The sequence below is a fragment of the Melanerpes formicivorus genome, unplaced genomic scaffold, assembly GCF_026170545.1.
Source record: "Melanerpes formicivorus ecotype bairdi unplaced genomic scaffold, bMelFor1.0.p_v2 SCAF_42, whole genome shotgun sequence".
NCBI classification, from domain to species: domain Eukaryota; kingdom Metazoa; phylum Chordata; class Aves; order Piciformes; family Picidae; genus Melanerpes; species Melanerpes formicivorus.
The window spans coordinates 3,797,107-3,821,197 of NW_027142394.1; the positions used below are offsets into that span (position 1 = coordinate 3,797,107).

Sequence of the window (24,091 nt, forward strand, 5' to 3'; positions counted from 1 at the left end):
TATTTGTTGTAAGAGAAAAGAGAGATGGGATCCTAGTAGCTCTTTTGTTGGAAGGTAGTACTTACTAAAGAAAAAAAAGTATAAATAGCTGAGTCACCCCCTTCAGCATCTTACAGCATCCATAGCCACTGCCCTATCTTTTATGTTTCAATAAGCTTGGTGAAGCTATGCTTACCTGCCATCAGGAGTCTGTCAAGGTACACCTTTCTTTTCCTGAAGGTTTCATTTGCCTGCTTTTCTCTCTCATTTAAAAATAAAACAAGTGCAGGGTCTAGACAATTATTCCTTGTTCTTGCAGATGACCCCTGTTAGTTGGTACTACTTCCCTTCCTTTTACTATGTTACCAGTACAGCTGGAGGTTTTGGTTTATAGACTACTAAGTACTTTAGGTAGCCAATATCAAAGATGGAATAATTGTGCCAAAAATAACATGTCTCCTCCAGTCACCACCAAGGAAAGAAACAAACCTGTGATCCGTAAAGGACAGCGAGAAACTTGTCGAGAAGAGATTTTGAGAACACATGACAAGCAGGAAATTGTTGGTTTGGTTTGATTATTCTTTTTTTTTTTTTTAAAGGCTGCTAGCTTTCAGTTAGGGAATCTTGACCAGGGAAAATTAGGCAGTTTCAGACTGTATGTATATTCCTCACTGTCTGTCCCCTTCAGCAAAACCAATAGCACTAAACCAAATCCGACCCTTCCCCTTTCCGTTTGCAGGAGTAGCTGAAGGGTATTCATGTAAACAATTGCATCAGAACAGCATTCAGTCAGATGTACTGAAGTGTGTAAACTAAAGCAGCAGTGATACAGGATTATTTGTGCCCAGGCTCACAACCCAGGCATTCACAACATGATTGGTACTATCAATTGATTTAATATGATATTATATATGCAATGGAATTCTTTATTAAAAATGTGTAGAGACAGTAATTGGGATGACAACACAGTTTCTGGTTAGGGCTGAATTTTGTTTGCGTGAATAATGTTTTTGTGCCACATTATGTTACATTTCCTTGCCTCCCTCTTTCTGTGTGTGTCTCAGTTCCTATCTTCAAAGGGACTTCAGTAATGACTTCAGCAGATCAAGCTGCCTTTCAGTTGGAATGATGAGCCCATCAAGGATGGCCAGTCTGAAGCTTTTATGTTAGTTGTCAAGGCTTTGTTTTTACAAATGATTTGCTGGTTACTATTGTTATCATTTTAAAGTGTTGTCTGTGACATTTTGAAATGAGGTTGACTTTTAGCTGTAAGCTAAGTAGAAACTTAACTCTCAGTCCCAGACTTAATGAGCTGCCGTAAGTCAAAAAAGAGTAAGGGGATCTGCTAACAGTATGAACTGCAACAGCTGGATTAAGTTAAAACACAAAAATAAAAGTATCTGCTTGGTCCTTTGAGGGAAGGAAAGAACCTTTTGCTGTGCTGTTTTGCCAAGTTAAACTCCCTCATGTACAACAAGCATTACTTAAACATTTCATATCCACCCAAATATTTTAATTTGACCCCATATGATAAATCCTGTTGCTGCATTTTTAAAGGTGCAGGATGTCCTGTGAGCTCCCAGTCTGCATTTATTTTCAGGCTTTCTTTACAGGCAAGAAGAGCTCCTGGCAAAAATATTGTAATGACACTTATTAGTCAGTGAAGCTGTAGCAGTGAAATTTATTTTAATGTAAAGTGTGAAAGTATCATCTTGCTTACACGAGAATCTTTGTAGGAGTAAATACTACCAGAAAACAGTAATTTGCTTTTATAGCTAATCTTTATTTATTTATGATTACTCCCAGCTTCCTCATTCTTTGTGTCAGTTTGATTTTTCTGCCTGTATTGGTTGTTGAATAAAACATTATCAAGTGCTGAATTGCTCTTCAAATACAAGAATATTGAAAAAAAGGCTTTTGTAAGGGAAAGAATCTTTCTTTCCATTCGTTTTTGCTCCCATGATAGAATGGATTGTAGAAATATTTTTATTTTGTCAATTCAGTATGAACTGAATGTGTAGAAATAAGTCATTTATGTGTAGTCATGAGTGAGAAGTAGAGTGTGATACATTTTCTTTGTTTTGAATAGAAAGGAGCAAAAAGAGGAAGAAAAGAGACAAGAAAAGATGAAAGAAGATGGAGAGTGAGAAAAAAGGAAGGAAAGGAGAAGGGAAAGGGAGAGAGACAAAAAGAAGAAAGGAGGAAAAGAGACATACAGGGAAAGAAAAGATAAAACACTGAGAAGTAGCAGATAAGTAGAACGAAAAGAACAGAAAAAACATGAGAGAAAGAGATGAGAAAAGAGGGAGAGAAGATAAAAAGGAAGGAAGAGATAAACAGGGAAAAGAAAAGTTAGAGGCACAGACTGACAAGGAGAGGAAGAAAAGAATAAGATAAACAGCGGAAGAGAAAAATTGAGAGAATGAAAAGAAAAAGAAGAGAAGGAGACAAGAAAATGAGAGAGGAGAAAGAAAAGAAAGGAAACAAGTCCAAGCAAGTCCACAGTGGCTGAGGAAGCTGTAACTGAATGCTGTTAGCAGCAAAGTTGAAATTTTCAACTGGCTGGAAGAGCTTGTATGTGGTAACCAAGACCCTGGAAATTACTTTCCATCAAGTTGAAACTGTAAAATCCTTATATTAAAATAACTCTGGTTTGGTGGCTTCAGCATGGCTGTTCAATGAACAGATGCATTCTTTCCAGGTGAAAATTTCCACCAAAATTGTAATAACCGTTAAAACCTTCCGTACTGAGTCAGGCCATTGATTGCTTGGGCAGATGGACAGGGTGGCTGAAATGGCTGAACATAAACTCCAACAGGCCAGCCTGTTGGCATGTGTCAGTTTGTAAGAATTAATAAAGTTAATTAAAACACTGAATGGGGGCCACTCCAACTTGGTAATACTTTTGCTAGTGAGAGTAAAGGAAGGAAAAGAAACCACTGCTGAGTTCAGTGTAGTAATTTGCTGTCCCTTCTATTAGGGACAAATTTTAGTTAATAAAGTAACCTCATATTGTAGTCTGGTAGCTCAGCACTGAGTAACATATTCCAGATTTAATGATTTCTGAAGTGGAAAAAAAAAAGGAAATCCATAATTCTCATGAAATGTAAAGAGCAGCTTTATGCTGTACAGCACTTAATGAACTTCACTCAGCAATGCTTGTTATGTCCTTTAAATGGTTAAATATTGCCATACTTTGAGCCTTTTCCCTCAAATATATTTACCTTTTAAAATTTCATGGGTCTTAACAGCGTGTTGTGTTTTGCTTCTTGTGTTTTCGTGGTGCTTGGGAAGCTAGAAGGAGGTGTCTGTACATAAACACCTCTTCTAATTGTGGACGTTTATTTGCAATGGTTTTGACTGGTCATGCTGGAAAACTGCATTGAAAGCAGGTGAGAGAAGAGACATGACATGTGGTTTGAGTGGAAGAATGTGTGGGGCTCCTTCAGCCTTGGTAATTCAGCAAGGTGCTACCTCCACCTCTCTTCTCCTGTGCCTTCTTGTGCTAGATGCAATGACCCAAAGGGTTACAGCTCCAGCGGGCCAGCAGCATCTGGCATGTGTGGGGGAGTGGCTGAAGGAGCACACTGCCTTACTGACAAAAGGTGAAATGCAGCCCTTGCTCTGAGGAGTCTGAAATGGGAACCACTTGTGTCAGTCTGAGGCCATCCTTCTCCAGTTACTGTAAGCCAATATTGCAGCTGAAAGAATAATCCTGCTCGCTCCAAGCGGCTTCTCCTGTTCTGGGCTGTCCACCTCCAGGTGCTGGTACAAGCATTCACATGGTTCTTTGGGGAAATCATCAAGAGTTAGAGAACAAGAAGAGAGGGGAATGTGGGGAGGGGTGGGGAGAACATGTCATGGAAGCAGGCATATGTGGCTTGTCTTAGGAGGAAGTCACTCAGGATGCTGCTTTGAGGGGCAGAGCTGGCTGGAAGTGGCATGAGCCAAGTGTTGGTGCAGACCATTGGTGAAAGCAGAAGTTACTTCACTGCCTTATAGCCAGGTACCCAGATGCACTCACTGTCATAACTTCAGGGCACTGTCTTGCCACTACCATGTCTGCAGTAACAAGAGCCCCTGCTCTGGATGATAAGAAAGGCTGGAGATTCTTCTAGTCAGTCAGGGTGTAGCTGGAGGCTGTGGCTGCATCAGGATTATACTCCTGGTATAGCATAATAAACTTGGAGTCTAGTCAGCCTTCTGAACTAGATTTGGGCCCCAGTAGCTTTCTGACAATGCTATTCTGCCTTCTTTTCACTTTTTCAATGTGCAATGGAGTTAATGAAGCTACTGTCAGGTGCTGCATGGGCTTCCTCTGGATGGTGCAGCTGAGAAGGTGTGCTCTTTGGCAGTATAATTTGTCACTCTTGCAGATCTCCAGCAGAAGCAGGTAATCAGAGATGTAGCAGTTGCAATGATTTCCAGGCTTCTTCAGCTTCAGGGAAAATATTCTGTGAGCTCCTGCTCCTGGGGACTTCTGTGGCTTGGTTGCAGGTCAGGACCAGCCTGTGAAGGCATTTGCCCTGTCTGCTCTATCAACTTTTGCTGACTGAATTACCTATGTGTTTCCTCTTCAGCTGACTGTTGATCAGTGTTAAGCACCTATTTGATGAATGCTTGAGGAGTAGATGTGTATTTGGTGGGCAAGAAGGCAACTCCCAAAGCTCAGGAGAAGAGAAGGCTTGGGAGCTTCCGTGGCACCCCACAACTCACTGATGGGAGGGAACAGAGAAAACAAAGCCAGGTTTTTCTTGAAGATTGCACAATGACAACATGAGGAGCAAAGAATGAGAGGCAACAGAGAGAAACTGGAACATGGAAGACTCTGATTTGATACTAAGGAAAATGTTTTCCCAGTGAGAGTAGTTAAGTGCAGGAGGAGGTTGTCCAGAGAGGCCGTGAAGTCTCCAGTCTTGAAGGTTGTACAAAACTTGACTGGCCCAGATCCAAGTGGCCCTGCTTTTGAGGAGGAGGTTGGACTAGATGACTTCTGCTAGTTCCTTCCAATGTAAATCAGGCACCAGTTATGCAAGCGTGTAAAACTTGGTGGAGCTGAATGTTCTTAAAAATAGCTGTAACCTTTTTGGGGGGAGTTGGGGGATATTTTTTTCATCTTGCATTTGACTAACCACTTATGTCTCAATAACACACACAAAATAGTCTTAAAGCCCTGCAGAGGAAATTGTGGAGACTGGCCAATTAAAAAGCCAAATTAAACAAGAGAACTTGGGATAACTTCATAGAGCTCCCTTGTGTAGAGTGATTAAGTTTTAGAGGCCAAAAGGCATTCGGTGATTACTGACTATGTCTTGTTCAGCACAGTCACTTTACTTTCCACCTTAACTTGTTTTTCTGAGGAGTAAGCTTCACCCAACTTGAAGCCAAGAATACTTGGAAGGTTGGGGTGGTTTTTCTTTTCATTTTGTACATTGCACATTTTGTGGCAATGTTTTTCTTGGGTTCAGTACATCTTTGATTGTAGCACAGTCATTACTTCATTTTTCTAAACATATGTATTTAAAACCCACAAGGGCCTGTGAAATCTGATACTAAAATAAGACATCATATATATATCAAACCCATGGTTTCTTTAAGAAGGCAGTTTTTCAACCTCTCCTCCAGAATTTCTTTCATGTGGCAGGAATCCACATTGTTTCCCCCTTGCTTTATAACTCTGTCCTTCATGGTGATGGTTGATATTCGAGTAGAAAATGCTTTTTAATGCAATCAGTTAAAACTATTAAAAGGAGATACATTATTGAAAGAGGAAAGAAAAGATGTGTATCCTTGAATAGGAAGTAGCAATCAGAGAGAACTATTATTTGGCCAGTATAAAATTTGCTGCACAAAGGAATCAAATAGATTCTTTCAAGTGGTGTTGAATGAGGAGGGTGTCGTCAGTCCAGAGGGACACCTCAGCTGCCGTGACCGTCTCTGAGGCATGCTCAATTCTTCCTCTTTTTGGGGATAATTTTCTTTCTGAAACATTTTTCTTTTTAGGATGATTTCAAAAGGTACTCTTCAATCCTTTCAAAAACATGTTTAAAATGGCCTTTTTCTTCCTTTTTTTTTTTTTTCAGAACCATTCCTTTTTCCTTCTATTATTTGTGTTGCCTCTAACAAAGCAGTGGGGACTCAAAGGACAGAGATGCGTTTATTATCTATTCTTCCTTTTTCTTCATAAAAATGAAAAACCTGGGTTCTCCCCAGGTGTTAGAGAACACAGAGAAGTGTAAACACGCTCTATAAAACTTGTGTTCTCATTTCCTCTCTGCTGGAGGAATGCTTGTTGCCATATGTGAATATCATTTACAGAGGTGTCACGGTGTTCCAAGTATATGTTTCCAAACATTGAAGATATTGAGGGAGACTCCTCAGCAGCAGGGCTGCCAGCAGAAATTATGGGGAGGGATATTTAAGTTTCAGGAAAGCGAGTTTGTGTCTTTGTCTGCAGCATGTAATGTGGCATTGATACCACACAGTATCACCAAGGTTGGAGGAGACCTCAAAGATCGAGTCCAACCTGTCACCCTAGACCTCGTGACTAGACCATGGCACCAAGTGCCATGTCCAATCCCCTCTTGAACACCTCCAGGGATGGTGACTCCACCACCTCCCTGGGCAGCACATTCCAATGACGAATGACTCTCTCAGTGAAGAACTCTCTCCTCACCTCAAGCCTCAACTTCCCCTGGCACAGCTTGAGACTGTGTCCCCTTGTTGTGGTGCTGGTTGCTAGAGAGAAGAGACCAACCCCTTCCTGGCTACAGCCACCTTTCAGGTAGTTGTAGAGAGCAATGAGGTCACCCCTGAGCCTCCTCTTCTGCAAGCTAAACAATGTTTGTTTGCTTTTTATCTTTTCTCCTCCAATTTACCTGATGTCCTGCCAGCGATGCATTATAAGTCTAGAGTAAATTTGTATCTCCATAGGAATTTTTTTCCTTCAACAAAATTCTTCGATGAAAAAAATATTGGGGGGGGGGGGGGGGGGTAGGGGGGAATTCTGTGGTTTCTCTGTAAAATTCTGTTCAGTTAAATTTCACACAGGCTCTGAAACTTGTGTGTGTGTAATGCTGTATAGAGAAAATGGTTTAAAAGTAGCAAAAGGACAAACTTCACTGGCTTTTAAAGCACTAGGATTTGTGATGAACTTTTGTTCCTGGGGCTTTTCATGTTATTGTTTTAGACGAGTTGTAATAAAGCTCTGGTTTCACCACAGATGAGCTCCAGTTGTGGGTTTTTCTTCCCCCCCCCCCGGAACATTACTGTGGCTATTGTCACCAAGTTTGACACCATCAGAAGTCTTCCCAGGCTGCCAGCTCCAGGAGATACAAAATGCTTTGCTCTAGATATCAAAAAAATTCATTGTCGGTGTTGTAGGCTACCAGAGCTTCACACGCCCTGGCCTCAGACCACAGAGTGCTCTATAGGTAAGCGTGGGAATGCTGAGCTTGACTGAAATGACTATCAAAAGCTGTTGTACAGAGCAGAGGGCAGGTCTGATGTTTTCAGTAGTCTTTATCTCTGTGGAAAAGAAAGAAAGATCAGATACACTGTAGTGCTGCAATACAGCTAGGAGATGAAAAAAGCCCTAAGCCTGTGTCATTGCTGCAGAAAGTGAGCCAAACTTTTAGCTACTGAGGGGGAATTAGAATTAAAATGTATGGGTACTCAGGCATGGAGCTTTGCTTTCCCAGGAAAGTCTCACCTCAGGTTGTGTGGTTGGTTAGTCACTCTTGACTGGCTGTGGGTGAATGCAACCAGCCTGGAAACTCTTAAACAAAGAAACAGAACAACCTTTTCTTACCAGCATGGCCCTGTCCTTTTGTCATGTTCCCCTTCAGGTGGCAGTTTCCTTCACTTGTCCACCTTGATTCTTACATGAGGACATAAGGCTAAAGGTTTAGAATAGAATAGAATAGACCAGGTTGGAAGACACCTTCAAGATCATTGTGTCCAACCTATCATCCAACACTAGCTAATCAACTAAACCATGGCACCAAGCACCCCATCAAGTCTCTTCAGCTTCCAGTTTCATTGCAATTAGAACTACTAGGTAAAAACTGATTTTACCAAAAGAGGATTTCAATGTAATAATATCCCCTGAGTTTACTTTGTGGGTGACTTTAACCAATATGCCTCCACAGATGGATGTTTCTAACAAAGACTTGTTTCTATAAATTCAGTTTTCCTTCTTTGTAAAGCAAAAGTGAAACCTCTCGAACTTAGAGGTTTATTACCTTTGTGCTGTACTGTGTGTGCTGGTGTCACATAACTGCTGCACACATTGGCTCTATATAGATGTACCAAGACCCAGAAGGAGATTGGTTCATGTGGAAGGATCTTGGAAGTGGTAGAAATAGGTCTTAAAGGTGGTGGCATAAACTCCAAGATTTGTTTCTGTATATCCTTTCACAGAAGACTCGGATAATCTCTGTGTCTCTCTCCGGATGGGTGCTAACCACTCCTCCAAGCAGAGACGACATTGTTTAATGTTTCAGAGACCGTCTGGTAAAACATAGAGGAGACCTCTTAGTCCTGTGAAAGCAGCTTTCCTTCTGACTCCATCCCTGATGCCAGGTTTGGTGAATTCCAAATGTAAAACCAGATGAGGTGAGTTTGTAAATGAGATGAGGAATGCAAAAAGTATCCTCTTGTGATACTTGGCTTGAGCTGAGTGTCCACATTGAATCTCTCTCCGGTGTTGCTCCAGATTATTATCACGTTTGAAGAACAGTGAAAAGTTTCAGTTTCCTGGTGATAGATCAGATGCTTCAGTCCACTGCAATTCCAGCTGCTTGTGGCTCCCTCACAAGCTATAAAGAGCAAGGTTCAAGTTCACAGTCGTCTGCTTTTAAGATATTTGAGATTCTCTCCCCTGGTTGCCTTCAGTGAAAGCTGGTGTGCAAGTTCTGTTGGGTGGAGAGACAGGTGAAAGGAACCTCTAATGGATATTTTAGTTTCAGCATGTCGGTACTGGGCCATGTTTTTCCCATCATAGTAATGATATTCTTGGCTTTTCATCTGGTTTAGGAAAACAAGAAATCTCTGTGAGGGCTGAATATGAAGCAGTGTCAGTAGTACATCTAATGGGGCTTTTCCCTTGTCGTCTTCTGGAATGTGTTTACTGTCTGTGAGACTTGTGTCAGATCTGTGCTAGGCTGCCTTGCTTGATAGCTCTGAGCTTTCTGCCTTGCTTTGCTCACAGACAGCAGCCATGATTGTGATATTTCAAGACTGACATTCAGGTGCCACGTGTGAAGTGTGGACCACAGATGTAAAAACCTAGGGCTGCCCAAATGAGAACAAAACCAATGTTAATTTTGGCTAACATGGCTAAAATTGATGAAAAGTAAGCTCAGACCCAATACATTTCTTTTAAGAAATGTTGTTTAATCCTTTAAAATACACTCCAGGATCCAATTTGAAGAGCTTACACTAGAAATAAGTACATCTTATCCAAGCTGTGTAAAGAGTGTTCTACCTGTATGCACTTCAGTTCTTCATAGAGTCATAGAATGACCTCCAAAGGTCATCTAGTCCAAGCCCCCTGCAGTTAGCAGGGGTATGTTCCACTAGATCAGGTTGCTAAGAGCCTTATTGAGCCTGACCTTGAAAATCTCCAGGGATGGGGCATCAACTACCTCCCTGGACAACCTGTTACAGTGTTCCACCACCCTCATGGTAAAGAACTTGTTCTTAACATCTAATCTAAATCTCCTCTAATTTCAAACCATTGTCCCTCATCCTATCACTGCAGGCCTTTGTAAACAGTCCCTCTGCAGCCTTCTTGTAGATCCCCTTCAGGTACTGCAAGGCTGCTATTAGGTGTTCTTGTGGGGCCTTTTCTTCTCCAGGCTGAACAAGTGCAGCTCTCTCAATACTCCTACAGGAAGGCTGGAGAGGGACTTTGCATAATGGTGTCTAGCGATGGGGGGGACAAGGGGGAGTGGTTTGAAGCTGAGGGAGAGTAGGGTTAGACTGGATCTTAGGAAGAAGCTCTTCATCATGAGGGCGGTGGCACTCTGGAATAGGTTGCCAAGAGAGGTTGTGGATGTCTCCTCCCTGGAGGTGTTGAAGGCCAGATTGTATGAGACCTTGAATAGCTGAGTCTAGCTGAGGGACATCCCTGCCCATGGTGACCTCTAAGGTCCCTTCCGACCTAAGCCATTCTCTGATTCTATTTCCTTCCCCATTAAAAAGCTAATATTTTAATCACATCCCAGCTTCATTCCAAAAATGACTCAAGAGAAAGGAGTACACTTGTAATGATTTAATAAATAAGATGTCATTACTGTGTGAGCATCAGAAAAATATGACTTGGATCAATTTTTCTAAGCTAAGTTAGATAATTGCTGGAGGCATTCATAGTCTGCCGTTCAGCAAAAAGTGGTATTACATGAAGGCTCCAGTCATTTTCTGATGGGGGCATTTTAATCATTCCAAGCAATTAAAGAATTAACCCTGCAATTGGGAAATTAATGGGAGAGATTTCAAAAGCAAGATTTAAATTGATTGTTGAAGTTTTCTGTTTGATAATTTTAATTGATTGAGTTGGGGTGAATGTGTTTAGTCCAGGATTGCTGCTGCTCCTTGAGAGAGGGGTGACTGAATGAAATTTCAGCTGGGCATACACTCTGTATTTAACACTGGATGGGAAAGCAGATCTGCTGCTTGTGGTCTTCCTGTGTGTGCTGAGTGTGTGTGGCCAAGTTTTGGTAGTGGGGGGGCTACAGGGGTGACTTCTGTGAGAAGATGCTACAAGCTTCCCCTATATGCAATAGAGCCAATGCCAGCCAGCTCCATGATGGACCTGCTGCCAGCCAAGGCTGAGCCCATCAGTGGTAGCACCTCTAGGGATAACAAGAAGGGGGAAAAGTGCAAACAATTGCAGCTCAATATGTGAGAGAAACAACCCTGTAGACACCCAGGGTCAGTCAAGAAGGAAGGGGAGGAGGTGCTCCACACACTGAAGCAGAGATTCCCCAGCAAGCTGTGGTGAAGACCATGGTGAGGCAGGCTGTGCCCATGGAGGTCCATAATGGAGCAAATATGCTCCTGCAGCCCATGGAGGACCCTGTGCCCAGAGCAGGTTGATGGGCTCGAAGAAGACTTACCCCATTGAGAGTTTGTGCTGGAGCAGGCTCCTGACAGGACCTGTGAACCCATGGAGATAGGAGAACATGCTGGAACAGGTGATGCTGGACTTGTGATGCTGTGGAGAACCCACACTGAAGCAGGGGAAGGGTGTGAGGGTTCCTGGCCCTGGCAGTGAGGAGGTAGAGAAATTCTGGAGTGTAATTAAGCCCAGGAAGAAGTGAGGGGTGAGGGAAAGGTGTTTTAAAGATTTGGTTTTATTTCTCATTATCCTGCTTTGATATGATTGCCAAGCAATAAAACTGATTTCCCCAAGTTGATTCTGTTTTGCCCATGATAGTAATTGGTGAGTGATCTCTCTTTGCCCTTATCTTCACTCATGAGCCTTTTGTTATGTTTTCTCTCCCCTGTCCACCTCAGGAGGGCAATGACAGAGTAGCTTTGGTGGGCACCTGGCATCCGGCTAGGATCAACCCACCATGCTACATAGACATCATCTAAAAAATGACTAAGGAAGACAGTGGAGACTCAGCATTCTGTGATTTGATTTGTTCAGACCAATTTGAACCTTTTACTGCTGTAAAATTTGTGGATGGTTGGCAGGAAATCTTGCCCTCACTGGCAATGTTTTCAGCCATTGACTCTGCACTCTCTGCTGCTCTCTGTGCCAAGGGAAGGATCCTGTGCCTGTACCATTTCAATACAGTGAAAGTCTGCAGGTTTTTTTCAGTCTTCCGTTCACTGGACCTCTCCTCGTTCTTCCTCCTAAGCCTGGACTGGAAGAGCTTGCTTCATCCCAAGCACTAATGGCTGCTGCAGCACTGCCAACTCAGCCAAGTGTGATTTGGGGGGAGTGGTTTTAGAGCAGTCAGAGACTCTGTCTCTTCTTGGTATAGAAGACAGCTATGTTCCTGTCTTGGCATTGCTGCTTAGGCTCCTGGTGCTTTCGTATGTCACTCCCAAGCTAGTCATGACCACAATCTTGTAAGGCAAGCTCAGCCATTTTGCTGGCACATAAAGGCAAGACGATGGGCATGTGGCTCCTGGGAGATGGTGGGAAAGTATCTTTGTCTTCATCACCCTGGGCATTGCTCTCTGAAACACTTCAAGCAAGCAAGACATCTCATCACTTCTTCCAGCAGTTTGGGCTGCTGCCTCTGTTGGGAAAAGTACATTTAGGGCACATGGTTAACCTTAGGCATAGACAAAATTTTGACTTGGAGATGAAGAATCCCAGGATACAGTGCTAGACACACACTTGGGAGCTTGTTCAGTAGAAATGCTCAGAATGAGACAGGTTCCAGTGTGTGTACCAGCCAGGGCTGGTGTGGTTTTGATCTTTTGGTGAAGGTCACTTTACAAACTTCCGTGCTCTCTTCTGGTGTTGATTAAAACATCAACAGCCACATTCACACACGTTTATACTTCCTGTGAACTTTCTTTTTCCTTCCCCAGTGGCCAAGAAGAACATTTATCTCCTTTGACTTAGCAGCCTTTTGCATTCTTCTGAAAAATTACAGTTGCACCTTCTTTTTTTCCCCCTGTTTTCTGGACCACACAAATGTCTTTTCTACAGCCCTCAGGAGGCTTGTTTATTTATATATTTAGTTATTTTCTTTAGCACTCTTGTGTACTTCAAAACTGGTGTAACTTACATGCATTATAAACCTCCTTTATTCAGCCTGACTTCATATCAGCTCTAGAAATTAATTCTGAAGCCTTTTTGGTTTTACTTTTGTCTCCAGCAGCGAGTGGAATTGTTGCTCCCCTGTGACTATTAATGGGTCTTTATGAAACGAGCAGATATTTCAAACAAATAAATACTGATCACATTTACAATAGCAAAGTGCTCCTCTTACAGCTGCTGTCGTTCCGTCTGGGAATGCAGCAGGAACCCTTGTGAGCTCTGGGAGGGGGCTGCACTGCCGTGCTGCCTGCTGTGGGACCCGAGGTGCCTTGTTTGCATAGTGTCAGGAAACTTGCACTGTCTGCCCCACTATGGTGTCTGGACAGGTTGGATTTAGTCAATTTATTTTCCATATTTAAAATGTTTTTTTTTTGCCAAGATCATCACATTTTTTTCCCCCCTCTTGGCAAGCAGTCCAGCAAAAAGCAGTAAGAATTAAAAGTAGAACCAGTTTGCAGGGTTTCTTTGACCAAACTGTGTTCTTGAGAGGTTTACAATATAAAACTAAGTCGTGTTTTCACTAATGTTTTTGACAGATTTTTATAAGGCTTTGGGGAGGGTGGCAGGGGAGAAAAATTGAAACCTGCCTTTTGCCCTGTATGGTTTTGCAGAGCTTTGTGTGCATAGTTTAAGTGACACTGGCTGCAGGACCAGTAGAGGGAGCCCAGAATCACGAAATATTGGAGATCTTTTTGACTGGGGGAGTTGGGGTGGGAAGCCTTGGTAGAGGCATTTTGTGCTTGCATTTGGGAAGGCTGTGCTGAATGCAACTACTGAAACATCGAAGTGCCTGATGCCTTTTAAATTATCAACTTGTATTGACAACTTTTATGTTGAAAGGCTAATCAGTGTTTATTTTTTTCCCCCTCCACCTCTTCCCTATGTTGCTGGTTGTTGTAACTTCACATCACCTTTCCAGAAAGTAAGTAACTTTTCACCTTGTAAATCTGTTTGGAAGTGTGGGGGTGTATGTATAGATGTCTATCTGTGTAAAATAAACATAGGAGCAGAAAATGATCGATCTTTTAAGACATACTCCTACAGAGGCTGACTGCCATGCACGAATGACTTTTAGATTCCACAGTGGTTGAAAGTAAAAGATGAGAAATGGTTTGAAGGTTCTGCATCTGAAGGTTATAAGTGGTAAACGTATTTCTTTGTGTAGACTGTGGCAATAAAACTTGCAGCATATTGGTTTAAAATGTCTGATGGCTCTAAAAATTCAAAGATATCAAGTTACAAAGTAGAGCATTATTGCATCCAACTTGATTTAACTGAATCAAAGTTGAACTGCTTTGGAGTGTTTCAAGAACTTAGGTCAAACTGTGCCATTTTTGACATTCATAGGTACTCAGATGTTTATTTGGCAGCCCTTGGCTGCTGTATTAATAGATGCCAGCAGCTCTGAGCAGAGCAAATATATCCTCAGGCTGTAGGAAAATATAGGAAGCGTGCAATAAGTAGTACGGATCCCTCAGAAACTGCTCTGCAATTCAGACCTCCGTCTCCATCATGGGTTCTTGGGTTGCTGGCTCTTCTAACCACATGCCCATGGGCTGTGATAGCAGCATGTTTTGCCAGCATCCCTTGGTAGTAATGCTTGGGAACTGCAAGACAGTGCTTTAAGGATGCCTGTGCTGACAGAAGAATGGGCAAATCACTGCTTTGTATGTGATTAAGGACACCATGGATTTCAATTTGAGCTGCTAGCTCTGTTTATTATGTCAGTGTCCAAACTACTACTTCCTTTGCAACTGAAGCGTGTGTGGTTTGTTTTGTGCTCATTATAAACACACCCAAGTCCAGTTTTCAAGAAGGGTGGATGTGGCCCTTTGGTTGCATGCCAGATTATTTAGGAATTGCAGATATCTGTAGGAAACAAGCATTACAGTAGTTGAAGTACTTCTTGGCTCAGTGGCTGTTACGGATTTCTTTGTAAGTCAGCGAGTAGTTTCTATTGTCCACTTGCCAGTTGGCTAGACTTTGAAGATTAAGATATCTGCTGTGAGCACAGTAGTGGTCATGAGATTGCCAAATCCTCTATTTTGGGTTCATTCATCTTGTTTCATTTTAACTGGTTAATGATATCTAAAAATAAGTGTGGAATCCAGAATCTCTGCGCTGGAACAGGAGAAGGATGCAAATCGCCCATATACGTGCACAGTTTTGTTTCTTGTTGATAGACTGAGTTTGTCTCTTGTTGCAGAGTCAGCAAGTTCTTTCTGTCTTGCAGAGCAAGTCATAATCTGTGATAATGTTTCAGTAGAAAGGGATCCAAGACTGTAAGAGTTGAAATTGCCTCATGTTCTGTATGTTAACATATGGAAGAAATTACGCAACTAGAGCTGCTCTATTAAACTCTTTGTGTCTCTCCTTGTCAAACACTAATAAAATAAGGAAAATGTGTAAAGAGAGGTATCCTGCATATTGCAAACTGGTTTAAGTAATCGTTAAACTCAATGAAATCTCTTAATGTTTTCTGTGCTACTGCTAGCAGGATCGTTACATCTCTAGCATGTTTAGGTTCGTGTTCTGTTATAGTCCTATATCAAAACCAGATGTGGAATCGGTTTTATTTGCAGGGGAAAAGAGAAACAATGAGAACTTGTCAGAATGTTCCTGTTGGATGATGATATCTAGAAGGCTCATAAAAGGGATATCTGTTAAATGTCAGAAGTGTTTATCAACAAGCATCATTTTTACCTGTCCTTTGTGAGGCTTTCTGATGTAGTAATGTGATACATTAGGTGTCCGATAGTAAATAAATTATATTGGACAGGACTTCCTGCCCCGAGGACACTTTATAGTTTAATTTTTACTGGAAGAGCAATTACCACACTATCCATCTTGCCATTAAATTAATAAATGTACAGTGAGGATGAATTTTCTTGAAGCAGAGGGACAGAAATCAGCAGAAAGCATCTTCAGATGAAAGATGGCAGTTTCAGTCCAGTTTTATTTATAAGAAAATCAATCACGCCATTTTCAACAGAGATCGAGTGTTGTGTTCTGCCACTGCATAATAAAGAGCAGTGGTTTCTGATGGACTTTTGAAGCCCTGTTCCTGGGTTATAGTTGAGTATATAATTAATCCTGCAATACTTAGCAACACACTTAATTTAATGCACAGGCATTGTTCCACTTAACCAAGTGGAATATATTTACGTGGCTAAAGATAAGCGTGCGTGCAGGCTGGGGACCCCAGGGAAGAAGCACAGTTTCAGATTCAATCTCTGAGTACACCGTGTACATGAGTCAGTAAATGGGGACAAAGATGTACATCTATAACTCTTGTACTTTAATTTTTATATTCAGATGAAATAAAATAATTCATGACTCCCTTCTTCCTGAAGATGAAGTTTTCACAGTGGAAGTGTAGCTGGGGTAGAAACATTTGTTCTGCTGTAAACATGCACATATTACAGAGACAGCTCTGTACAAATACTGTGGTGGTTTTGGGTTTTTTTTTCCCCCTTAATGTGTTGTCTTTCTTCCTAAGTCATCCCTTAGTGTGCATTCCACAGTCATGTTACAATTACTACCTTGAGCAGATCAATCACTTAATCTCTAAGCCAGCTCTAATTAGAAAAGGTAGTGCATCACAGAGGGCACAAATGTACTTGTATTTATATGTTGTAATGCATGCTGACCATGTTAAGCCAGAAGAAGGCTTAACTATCTATCACTTTTAATCTGACCATGTTAAAGCCTGAAGAAGGCTTAACTATATATCACTTTTAATTTTAAATGTGTTCTTCCTGGGCTCTTTATTATTCTTTTGTTGCCTTTCATCCTATGGGATGCAGCTGCCCTTGAACTTGGTACTGTTTTGATCATTCGTGTGCAGCGGCCACATTGTCTGTAACATTTTTAAAATGAGGCTTCATGGTGTTATTTACTAAGTAATTTCACATAAATATTTGGACTTTGGCTCCCTCAGAATGTGGAGCTGGTTGCTGTAGGAAGAAAAGCATAATTATAATTCACAGACTTTGCCTCGAGCCTAGGGGACAGATGCATATGATTAAGTTCGAAACTGGCCTGTTATTGTAATGTAGATGTTTTCAGGGTTGAGAGAATTAAGGGGAAAGGGAAAAAAAAAGGGAGAGAAAAAAAAAAAGAGAAGAAGGCAGGCAAGCATGAGTTCTGAAAAAAAAATAGACCGAGGGAATAGTTTTACAAGAGGCACTCAATCTTGGACTGCACAATTTTATTTTTCAGTGGAACCTCTCCATTAGCTTGCCTGAATGCAATGCTTCATACTAACACTCGTGTAGGTGATGGAACATTCTTCAAAATCCCTGGGAAGTCAGGACTCTACGCTCTCAAAGTAAGTTTAAATTTTGTCTATGGGAAGCACACAGCGCTATTAATCCATTTTATGAATGTCTCAATAGATGTAAAAGTAAACAGATTAGATTCTTTGGAGAGGAAATGACCTGATAGTCTTCCTAACTGCTTTCAGATGTCTTTTAAAAGGATTTATAATGAAAGTAAACATTGAATGTTTCATCCTAGAAAGTATATACATGTTCCTGAATTTGGCATGTGGTATAAAAAACACGTAGCAGAGTTAAAATGCTGCTTTTTTTTTTTGCAGAGCCGTTCACAGAAAGGCCTTTGTTTTATGAGCTGTGAGCTCAAGAGAATCACTGACTTTCTCATTAAGTAATTGTATTAATGGTTGACTTTTAAACAGTGCAAAATTATTTGCAAGTCTAATATAAATCAGCTTTTAATTTACAGGTTGGATTTTTTAATTATTTCTTCTTTTTTTTTTTTGGAGAAGGAATCTAATTATAGTGGCAGAATTTTGCCTTTATGCTCTTCCTATTCTTGTTCCTCTTTCTTTTGCTTTTTTTTGCTGTTCCTATTCTTGTTCCTCTTTTGCTTTTTTTGCTGTTCCTACTCTTTTTCCTCTTTCTTTTGCTTTTTTTGCTGTTCCTACTCTTCTTTCTCTTTCATTTGCTTTTTTTTGCTGTTCCTATTCTTTTTCCTCTTTTTCTTTTTTTGCTGTTCCTATTCTTTTCCCTCTTTCTTTTTCTCTTTTTTTGCTGTTCTTATACTTTTTCCTCTTTCTTTTTCCTCTTTTGCTGTTCCTACTCTTTTTCCTCTTTCTTTTTCTTTTTTTGGTGTGTGTATATGATGGGTTCTGTCTATGGAAATTTTCTCCTGCTTGTACAAGATCAAACTAAGAGGGGCTTCACAACAGGAGTGGAGGAATGAGAGGCAGAGGTGAGGAGCAAGAAAGTGAGATTATATGTCTATTAAAAATGTGGGGCTAGGGTGGCAGGATCTCTCAGAATTTATGGCAGATTGATTTGATGTGAGGCTTTAAAAACAGAAAATTCCATAGATTTGCCTGCTCCTCCTAAGCAAAAGTTCTCTCTCTGAGACTGAATTAATAGTTTTCAGAAGCTCTGTTTCCTAATTTACTACAACAAATGCTGTTGTTTTTCTTTAAATGGGGAGATATTCTTGGCACAAGTCCAGGTGCTCACAATCACTCCCATGCTTGTGAGCTCCAGGTTGCCTCAGCTGTTTGAATTCAGGAAACAGGCGAAGGCAGAAAAGAAACATTAAAGGATTTGTGTTTTGGTTCGGTGTTGCGGACACTCAACTGGAAAGCCAGGATTTTTAGCAGCTAAACAAATCTGTTTCTGTTAAAAGGGGGGAAGAAAAAAGAAAAGAAAAAGAAAAAAAAAGAAAAAGAGGGGGGGGAAAAAAAAGAAAGAACCAAAAATGTGGAAGAGCTTGCCTTTTCTTTGACATTGTTTGGAAAAAGAGTAGCTGATGGCTTGACAAACCAGCTCTTTTGATTTTCCAGGAGTTTTAGGAAGGTCTGGTTTCATGTCTTGTTCTGATGCAACTCACAAGAATCTTTTCTTTTACTCTGGTTTTTGAAATCTAAGTCTGAGAGGACGCTGCAGTCATCTATTTTCGGAGATGCAGCAGGATCATGATGGATTTTTCTCCCCCCACCCTTGTCAATTTTAGTTTTCTCTTGCCTTTTTTTTTGTTTGTTTGTTTTTTTTAACTATAGAAAGAAGAATCAACATGCCCTACTGATGGAACATTGGATTTAGGATGTGAATCTGAGTTAGATGGCACTGAAATGGCTGAGACAAACAATAATAATGGAGAAGAAAATGGTGGTAGGTGCTTTAATTTCAATATTAGAGGGCGTGTGTTGGGCAAAGCAAAAGTGTTGTTTCTGTAAGATTTTCATTGTGTGAACACTAGACAGTGTAAGTACTGTTCTGTACTCAGTGAACTATTTTTGAGTGACTTCTCTTTCTTTGGCCTTATAAAGAAATCAGGAGCACCAGGTGCCTTATTCGACTTAGGTTTATATAAGACAATGAGTAGAGCTGTTGGGTGTGTTTTCAGTAGGCAAATTTTTGGCTTCCAGGTTTTTTGTTCTAGGCCCCGCCACTAAGGAGCGATTTGCCTCTCTGGGCTTCAGAGTTGGAAGTTGTCAGACAGACATCTCGCTGATTGCAGTGTGGGCCTGTGGGGTTGGTCCCTCAGTAGAGTTCTCGGCAGAGGACAAAGGTTTGTATCTTAGTTTCATGCAGAGATTCTCCTGGGTTCCATGTTGACATAAAGACAGGATGAACCTTTGCAAGAACTTGCAAATGGAAACCTTTGAAATCTTTGTTGCTGTTTGGGAAGCAATAATTGAACATAAAGAAAGGGTAGTCCTTCAGTCGCCTGAAATGACTGGTCAGTAATAGCAATTAATATTCTTATTTGAACTACTCATGCAACACTTATCAAGTGAATGCTTTACATCAAAAATTACACTTCACAGAACCTCTGAAATAAACTTTTCTATGATCAGTTTTTCTCTTTTGCTGCCCCCTCACAACCTGTCCACTGCTGGACTGCAGCCTACTGTTGTGGCTCACTTCATACATGGTGAGCAGGTGTCCTGTTTACAACTAGGACATGGAAAGGCTCAGCTCGTGTTCTTGTTCTGCTAGAGATTTCCTTTTTGATCTTGAGCACTGTACTTAGCTTCCATGCTGCACCTTGTGAAGGACTGATGCTGCTATTTCAGTATTGCTCCCTGGCAGCACTGAAAAAAATGACAAAACTCTGAGATGTAGGGGAAACAGAACTGCTAAGACAGGTTGCTGTGGATCTGGTGGTGAAGTTTTGAAGCTCAGTAGAAAAACAAAAGTCAAGAGTTAGCAAATAGCTCTGCTTCTTCATTTTCTTTGATATGTCTATGAGTTAGCAGACCCAGCATGTGCAGTGGCTTTATGCTTATGTAGAATACACTGCATGTTTAAGTGAACATATATACTTGTAGTCCTTCAGCAATTCCTATCTGATACTCAGTTTGTTGATGCAAACTTCCCTACGCCTCTGGGAGAACGCAGTGGTGAGAAGCAGTGGCAAATAGTTACAGACAGAATGCAAAAGTTGATGTTACTTGTTATAAACAGCTAAAAATCATGGCAAAACCCTGGCAATTATTTGGGAGTGGGAGGGTATAAATAAGGATGGCAGAATGTCAGAAGTAGAAAATGGCTGCGTTTTGACTGGGAGAAGACTACGTACTATTTTCACAGTTTACAGTAATAAAAATAATTGTAGCACTTGTGGTGACATAAAAGAGCAGCTGCTAAAATTAAACACTTAAAAATATTTGGGTAGAGCAGTAAATTATACCTAGATTGTTTGGAAAGCTGAGAACTTTCTCTTCTGTTTCACCTGTAACAAATCCTGGAAGACTGCAGTACAATTAACCTTGTGAAAACAAGACCCTTTCTCCTTTTTTTAATGTCATCCAGTGGATATGTTTAAAAAAAAAGAGTGAATAGGATGGCAATGGTGAGTCTCTCTTGCACATAGGAAAGTGATGCTGGATGTGATCAATGAAGACAGCATGTCTTTTATCAGTCAGCTGATAGAGAACAGATTTGTCAAAGATATTTTGTAATGGCTTTTCCTGAGGCCGAAAGCTTTGTTCTTAAAGGTATCCGTTGATGTGCATGTGGAATTTTACAAGTGATTTCATTTACAGTATAGAACACTTGGCTGAAAACCAAGACCATTCCCTAGAAATGCAGCCAGTTTTAAGTGGATCAGAAATTACAGGTTCTCAGATCTGCAAACATGTAGGAACCACCATCCACCAAAGGTATTTGCGCTGTTCTCTTGAGGGTGTGATTTAACCACTCTGTGTTCGATATCTTTGTCAATGCTTTCTGAAAAGTATAAAATCCTTCCTGATTAAATTTATTGATAACAAATAGTAATGCTTAGATCTTTCTTGCTTCCCTTGTAAATTATTATAGTTGAACAACAGATGATTATTTGATTTTTAAAGTGAAGGAAAAAAAGGGTCACATCTGCGCAGGGAGAAACGAATTCAATAAATCAGTAAATCTGAAAAGCATTTAAGGATCACAATGGAAAATGAATTGAACATGAATGAGATGCTTTTGCTAATTAGTCCAACATGGTTCTTGGACTGTAATTCTGATAGCACTGATTAAAGAATATAGGCACGGTGTTTCCTTTGGGTATAACACTAGTTAAATGATTACTAGTGTATTGTATTCATTATAGCTGTAAGAAAGAGTTCAGAAGAATAGGAAAGGATTTGGCAAATATGGTTTTTAGAACATTTGGAGTGAGCAAATACCTCTTGTGCTGTGGGAAATATAATAGAGGCAGTCTAAACAGATTATGAAAAATGAGGTGGTGAATAAAAAATGAGGTGCTGCCCTGATCTGTTTGTAAATACTTCAGGAAAGCTATTTCTGTGGAAAATATTGGGTGTAGCAGACTGAATCTATCAAGATACTTATCAATTAAGCTTTTCACACCAAAGCTGGGATTAAGATATATAGATAGATATATATATATATTTTCAAGGAAACTATCCTGTGGCATAAAAATGACATTTGATTTACTATAAAGAAAAGCTTTATGAAGTACTATGACTTGTGTTCTAGGAAAGACCAATAGATATGATAGAGACTTGAAGGGGTGCTTGGTGCCATGGGTTAGTTGTTTAGGTGGGTTGGATTGGTTGATGGGTTGGACGTGATGATCTTGAAGGTCTCTTCCAACCTGGTTTATTCTATGTAATTCTATGTAATATAATATCTCCTTTCAGCCTTCGTGTGGATGGTACATTTGAAGGTGGATCTTGTTTGCACATTGGATTCTTAATTGCCCAGTTGATTGCGTTTTTATTTGCTCTTGCTCCACCACTTTGATAGAGCCCAGAAGCCACAATTCTGACAGAGTGCTCTGAAAATGTTTAGCAAGAGTTTAAAAAGTGCTGGTTTAAAGTTAGCTGGAAGCAGAGAACGAAACCCTAAGCAACAGCCTCAAGTCTGTTTGTGGGCTTTAGATGATACCCTTCAGCTTTCAGTGTAAAACATACCAGCTGAGACTCAGACAGAGAAGAATCACGTTATTCCCCATCAGGCACATTTTCCCTGGTTTAAATATAGGCTTCTGAGCAATTTTATGAGCATAATAATAAAATTCCTCCCAGTTAAAAACACATGATGGGGTGAAAACTGTTGCCCCACATCAGTATTGCTAAATAGGCAATCGGAAAGGTCACACCTCAGGATTTTTCAGATGTTGTGGAGAAATCTTTGTTTCCCTGCCTTCTCTAAAGACATGTGTTAAAGAAAGTCTTTATGCTACAGCTGATTCTGTTTGGAATGGGATTTCCGTAGAAGCTCTCCAGCAGTCTCATATCTCTGCACAAATTCCATTTCCCTCAAATACAGGGGCAGCATGTAAAGATGCAGTTGGTAAAAGAATTAAAATCCCAATTACTGTTGCCTGGGAAAATGATGGCTATAATATCCTTTTGCCCATCAATAGGATGTTCTGTTCTCAAAAAGCATTTGTCCCTAGGGTTTCTGAAGCCGGGGCTAATCCATCAGCCACGGAGCCCAGCTGATTAAAAACCGTTTTCATGCAAGCCAGGGGAATGCACAATGATGTAACTGTGGAGGAGTCGGAGCAGTTCCTGCGGTAGCGTGACTTCCCTCCCCGCCCTGCCCCAGACAGTTTCTGATGTTTGCCCAAATATGAGCAACATATGGCTTCTCTTGGAAACCAGAGGGTTTTCAGCACTTTCTAGGGCTCTTGAAGTTCTTCAGTTACAAACATGAAATGGTAGAATTCATTTCCTAGGCCTTCTTCTCGAGAGTTAATAGCTGACATGATGGGCAATAGAGTATCAGATTCATGCTGAGTCCTGAAGTTTCGTCTTTGCAGCTACTGTGCTCTTGAACACCTTGTCCTTTTTAGACTAGGAGGTCACCAAGATAACTCCCATAGTGAGGAATGGATATTCACCATTGTTTTAAACCTGAGTCCACATTTAGGTGTTCGGTTCCTTTCCAGGAATGGAATAGCTGGCAACTCAGGGAAACCTGTTATCCTTATTACCTTGTCTCTTGGGAATGATATCGGGTGATTTTGCTGCAAATGTCCATTGCACATGGCAACATCTGGGTGTGGGACAGGCTCTTCCACAAGCAGAAGGGCAGAAATAGAATAGCAGCTCAATCAGAGAGAGTTTTGGATGACAGCAGAAGTAGACAGTGTTTCACTTCTTTTTTTTTTTGTATGGGTTTTGGTTTTGTTTTTTTGTTTAGTCTCTTTGCAAGTATCTATAAAACAAAAATACTGTCCCCAGGATCAGGTTTAACTTCTTTTTGTTTCATTGCCACAGGAGGGAGGTCGTAAAAAAAGATACTGTGGAGCTTGCAGGGGAGATCTTTCTCATCTGCTTTTTTTTTTGTTGCTGTACAGTAGAGTTAATGAAGCCTAAGAAATTGGTGGCTTAGTGATGACAGGCTGTGTATTTTTAGTGGGAAATGTTGACTTCCTTTGGAATAAGGATTCACAGTTTTCAAAGCTTTGTGAAATGTTTGGGCTCAAAAGCATGTCAAGAATATAATATGATTCAGTGCAAGCCACCAAGCTGATGTGGTATTTGATGTCTTCTTCCAAAAAAACTACTATTCAGTATTATTTATCATTTCACAGCGCCAGTATTGCTTTTCAAAAAGAATATTACAGTCACAGTAGTGCCCTTGATATATGCATCTGTTTCTGCTTGCTTTGGCGAACTCATACAATTAACTGACTCCCAAACTGGTTTTCATTTTCGAGAGCTGATGGCAACAGTCGAGCTCTGAATTGTTCAGAGTTTGCAAGTTGGGCTCTGGAGATCAAAGAGTGATGGAGGTGAATTGCTTGATGCATGTGTGCTGGCAAAGTGTGACCGTTCACGTCAATACAAGTATAGATCTCTGTCACCCAAAGAAAATA

General features: G+C 40.8%; 1 protein-coding gene across 1 annotated transcript in view; it reads left to right on the forward strand.

Moving 5' to 3' along the window:
- Window positions 1–24,091, forward strand: part of ASXL3 (ASXL transcriptional regulator 3) — a 126,465-nt gene that overhangs the window by 34,032 nt on the left and 68,342 nt on the right. Inside the window, exons 3-4 of the mRNA XM_068158767.1 lie at window positions 16,988–17,096; window positions 18,810–18,921. Of these exons, the coding sequence (XP_068014868.1) occupies window positions 16,988–17,096; window positions 18,810–18,921 (221 nt within the window). The remainder of the gene's footprint in view (window positions 1–16,987; window positions 17,097–18,809; window positions 18,922–24,091) is intronic.